The sequence below is a fragment of the Cynara cardunculus genome, assembly GCF_001531365.2.
Source record: "Cynara cardunculus var. scolymus isolate 2C chromosome LG 7, CcrdV1, whole genome shotgun sequence".
Classification (NCBI taxonomy): Eukaryota; Viridiplantae; Streptophyta; class Magnoliopsida; order Asterales; family Asteraceae; genus Cynara; species Cynara cardunculus.
In genome coordinates this window covers 6,516,854-6,521,768 of record NC_037534.1, presented here as the reverse complement: position 1 = coordinate 6,521,768, position 4,915 = coordinate 6,516,854, and the positions used below count along the sequence as shown (strand labels likewise).

At 30.5% G+C, this 4,915-nt stretch overlaps 1 protein-coding gene across 1 annotated transcript in view; it reads right to left on the bottom strand.

Annotated features, from left to right (window-relative positions):
* Nucleotides 1-1,457: 1,457 nt before the first annotated feature.
* The window catches only part of LOC112515739 (salicylate carboxymethyltransferase-like), a 4,869-nt gene continuing 1,411 nt past the window's right edge, over nt 1,458-4,915 (bottom strand). The window contains exons 3-4 of the mRNA XM_025122654.1: nt 4,147-4,401; nt 1,458-1,817 (exon numbers count right to left, since the gene is read on the bottom strand). Coding sequence (XP_024978422.1) covers nt 1,458-1,817; nt 4,147-4,401 — 615 coding nt within the window. The remainder of the gene's footprint in view (nt 1,818-4,146; nt 4,402-4,915) is intronic.

The following is a 4,915-nucleotide window of genomic DNA, read 5'->3' as shown; positions in this document are numbered from 1 at the left end:
TACTACATTTCATTAACGAAATGGTTTCACAGTTTCATCAATACACAACTCAACGTACTGCTAGATGAGACATTTGTCATTTTCAAGTTTCCGGTAGATGAATCCGTTTGAATCTAATTATGAAATGGTTTCACTGTTATTGCTAGATGGATCTGTTTTATTGTAATAATGAAATGGTTTCACTGTTCGATAATTACACAATATTTTCTTATCAATTATGAAATGGTTTCACTTTCTTCATGCATCCATTTCATCAGCCAATTTCTTCCAATTATGAAATGGTTTCACTTCTTTTACGCACCTATATCATCATGCACTCTATTCATCAGGCACCCATTTCATGATGCACCCATTTCATGTTGTACCCATTTCATTATGCATCCATTTCATAATCATTTTTCACTTACTTCATGCACCAATTTCACCATGTATGAAACCCGTTTCATTATACACCCATTTCATATTCATTTTCACTCTCTCCATGCACCAATTTCATCATGTATGAAACTGGTTTCATGAATATTTTTCTTTATTCTATTACTAATTTCATGGATTTATTGATCTAATAACTTCCGAATTTCATGAATCTTGGCAATAATAAACCGAGACATAATATAATAAAATCCATTTTTTAATATTATAATTTAATTAAATATTTAAATGTTACCATTTATAAAAAAAATCATTTATTATGTTACCTTAATTAATATTTATTAATAACTTTCATATTTAATAGAAAACAATGCAAATGACCAATATACCTTTAATTAAGATTTATTAATAACTTCTATATTTTTAAACCAATTTTTCAAACCCACCCCTCAACTTTTACCATTTAACCATAAACAACTTCACACTTTCATAACCATTAACCCGATTATCACATTCAACAACCAAATATAAGTAAATATTAAAATTGAAGTTGGTTTAAAATTTAAAATTAAAGGAAGATAAACATACCTCTTCAATGTTTGACTTAGATTGTAGTATATCGGCAATAAAGCAACTCAAATATGAAATCTCAGATAAAAAAGAATTTGAGGTTACATAAATTGAGTCTGAAATTCTGATTGTCATCTTATCAAATGTCTTCAAAAAAATCACCAAACTGTTAACAGATAATCAATCAAGATATGAAGGCTTGAGTCACCCAATTTCAAAGACAACGCGGTGTCACTATTCTCATAGGTCTCAAAAACTTGTTTGTAAGCAATTGTGGTTCGAAACATCATATAAGTGGAGTTCCCTCTAGTTAGAATATCAAGAGATAAAGAACGTTATGTTTTAATAAAAAAATTTCCCTTTTATTTAGAATTATGTCATCGCTTACAACAATCCTTATGCATTGGTTATATCAATGATTATATGGATACATTGAAACTTAACCTTATAATAAAAACGTAATGTTTTAATACAAAAGACACCAATCCAAATGGTAGATTATGTCATTGTAGATATTAACTCTTTCGGGTCACAGAAATAGTGACATTGATGAGCTTCGTCTTCTCTTTCCATATCTGCTTCTTAATGATATTTGGGTACCTCACAAACACCTCCTCAATCATCGACTCCCCAAAGTGACTCAACAACAATGGTTCGGCCACTGCCCTTATAGTTTTGCCTATATTGATTCCTTGTGAATCTTGTTCAAATGAATCCAAACTGTTGTCCATAGCTGCATCCCAACTCGCTTCAGAAACCTCGAGACAATCGATCTCAAATGACCCTTCTTTCTCAACTTCGTTACGCACTTCTTTAGCACACGGAGTGTACTGTGGAATGTTGAACGAATCCATTTTCTCTTCATCTATGAGTCCCTGGTTTCAAGAAATTAAAGATCAATTTTAAGTTGATCATTGTGAAGGAAGTCATATGGTTAACAATAACCAATAAGCACTATAACAAAATTGAGTTTATAGAACGTTACCAATTATTAAACATCCTAATAAACTGCTTTACAAGACTTAATTTACAGGACCAAAAAATAAAGTGTCTTATCTAAAGACGTTGTAATAATCTTATAGAACGTTTTTAGGCGTCGTAACAAGTTGTTTATAACACTTCTAATATAAAGCATCACATTATCTATTTTATCGGACACTTTTGAAAAAGTGTTCTATAAACCCATCTTTTAATAAGACACATTTCCAAATAATATCTTATAAAATAGCTAATACAGTGTTTTTTTTTATGCAAATGTCCTAAAAAACTTGTTACGACCCCACAAGTGTCCTATAAACTTATTACAACGTCTTTAGAGAGGATGCTTTATTTTTTTGTCCTATAAATTAAGTTTAATAAAGTAGTCTATTAGGACGTATAGAAAATTTTATGAGTCCTATAAACCCAATTTTGTTGTAATGAAATTACAACAAAATCGGCTTTATGGGTTGGAAAATATGTCTAAACACTTCAATATATCGATCTATATAACTTATGTTTACTAAACCAACAGTACAACAAAATTTGGTTTATATGATACTTTTAGGCCTTTTTATCAAGTTTTTAGGCTTTTTTTTTGAGAAAATGTTCTATAAACCCATCTGGTTATAGAACATTTTTTCAATTATGTGATAACCGGGTTTATCGGTTGTTAAGTTTTGGGGTTGTACTAAATAAGTGGTGGAAAGTTGAGGGGTTGATTTTAAAATTTGTTAAAATATCATTTTAGAAAGAGTTTATGTGGGATATTTTCATTCCCTGTTTTTGAGAAAAGAAAAAGAAGAAAAAGTTTTGGATGAAGATCTGTGTGTGTTCTGTGGACGATGCAAACAGACGAAGAAGGAAAGAAAGAAGAAATTGGTTTTGTGTTTTTTAAACTGACGTTTGTTGCTTATCATCCTCATCTGTTCTTGACTATAATGTGACTTTTGTCATTAAACATCATTTAATTGTGTTAATACATAACCGTATGGTTCTATATGTGGGATGATTTGAAATTGATTATATGTTATTTTTAGCATAATTTTGTGTTTTGATATGTTAATATAACTGGTTGGAATAAATGTGGCATAATCAGAAGAGGTGTATTTTGGGATAAGAGTGACATAATCAGGAGAGACGTATTTTGGAATAAAAGTGGCATAATTAGGACAGACGTAACTTGGGATAAGGGTGGCATAATCCGGAGAGACGTATTTTGGGATAAGGGTGGCAAAATCTTCTGATGGGACAAGAAAGTTTATCGCATTTGTTGGATGCGACAATTGGGAGTTATCGCATTAGTATGATGCGACAAGATTAGGTTATCACATATGAATGATGCGACAAGTTGATGTATTATGAGTATGATGCAACAAGAGGTGCAATCGCATCCATGAGATGCGTGTTATATGTTTAATGCGATGACTTTGATACTTTATGGATTTGATGCGATGAAAAAAATATTGACTCATCTACTTGATGCGACAAAAAGAGTTTTTTTTTTTTTTTTTTGATAAAACACTGTTTATTTGTTATTTATACAAATATGTGTTTTATAAAAGTGTTTTCATGATTTCCACCCTGTAATAACAATCAAAAATGGATTTCTCACTAGACCTCATTAGACTGTCTGACCCTCATTTTTGTGTTTTATAATGTGCATTACAGGTCGAACACAATCGGAGGTTAAGGAAAAGGGGAAAATGTGAAGATGCTATGATTGCTTTACATATGTAGATTTTTGGTAGATGTTATATTATACGTACTTGAAAACTTGTAGGGTTACAAGTCTTGTACTTAATGTATATGGAAAAAGTTTATAGCTACTTTTGTCATGTAACAAGTTGTACATTTGAGACCAATGTGTATATTTGAATTTCATGCTATATAAAATACGTGGGTTATTATGCAAATGTAAATTGGGGTGTTACAAATTACTGTCGTATAATATAAGAAATGCGACATTTTATTTCTAAATCATCCTAAAAAAAACTTGTTAAAACTCCTAAAAATTGTTATATAAACCTATTTACACTTTTATATGATGCCATTTTGTTTGGTTCTAAAAACCTACGTCCTATAAAGTATTATATTAAGACTCTTAAACAATTCAGGAGTTCTATTAATGTTTTTATATGATGTCATTTGAAATTTTTTTAATATTTGTAGTGAATTAAGCATGTAAGGTTAACAACGGTCAATAGGATAAGTAAATGGCAGTACCTCAGAAACCATATCATTTAGGGCCATGGCTAAGACGTCCCACACGTAAGTACATTCTTTGCTACAAGGATCGTCACTTCGCCTTCCAAGCATTGTCAAAACCATACGTCCTCTATTCACCATCTCCTCTGCACGACACTTGAGAAACGTTAAGAAATCTGCCTGAAATTGCTCACGGTATGCTCGTATCACGCTTGGCGGGCTTGCAATTGACATGTATATGTTCCCCTTATTTGTCTTCCCTATTTCAGGAACCTACTCAACAATTACGACATGTATATTTGGTTAACGATATGTCTAGGTTATGAACTCAAATCTACATTCACACACAGTACAACAAATCGATTTTATAGGACGTTGAATATATCTAGATGCATGTCTTAACATACTGTATTATAAAGGTTAATTGTGTAAATATGTTATAATAAATTGATATAACATTCTTGGGCATTGTAAAAAAAATTAGCATGCTTTTAAACATAAAGTGTCTTTTTAACCTATTTATATGACATAATTAAAAACTTGACCTCACAAAAACAATTGTTTTTATAAAAGACTAGAAGGGTACTCGCACAATGCAGCGAGATACATCTCGATTTTAATGTTTCATTTTATTCTATCTCCGTCAATGTTATAATACGATTTTATGTGGTACCAGAAAAATGATAATGTTTTTTTTAAATAAAATATAAATTTAAAGGTATCATAAAATTTTGAAATCAAATTAAATATTTAAAAATTCTTGTTTTTTGTGTAATTTCTTTAATTC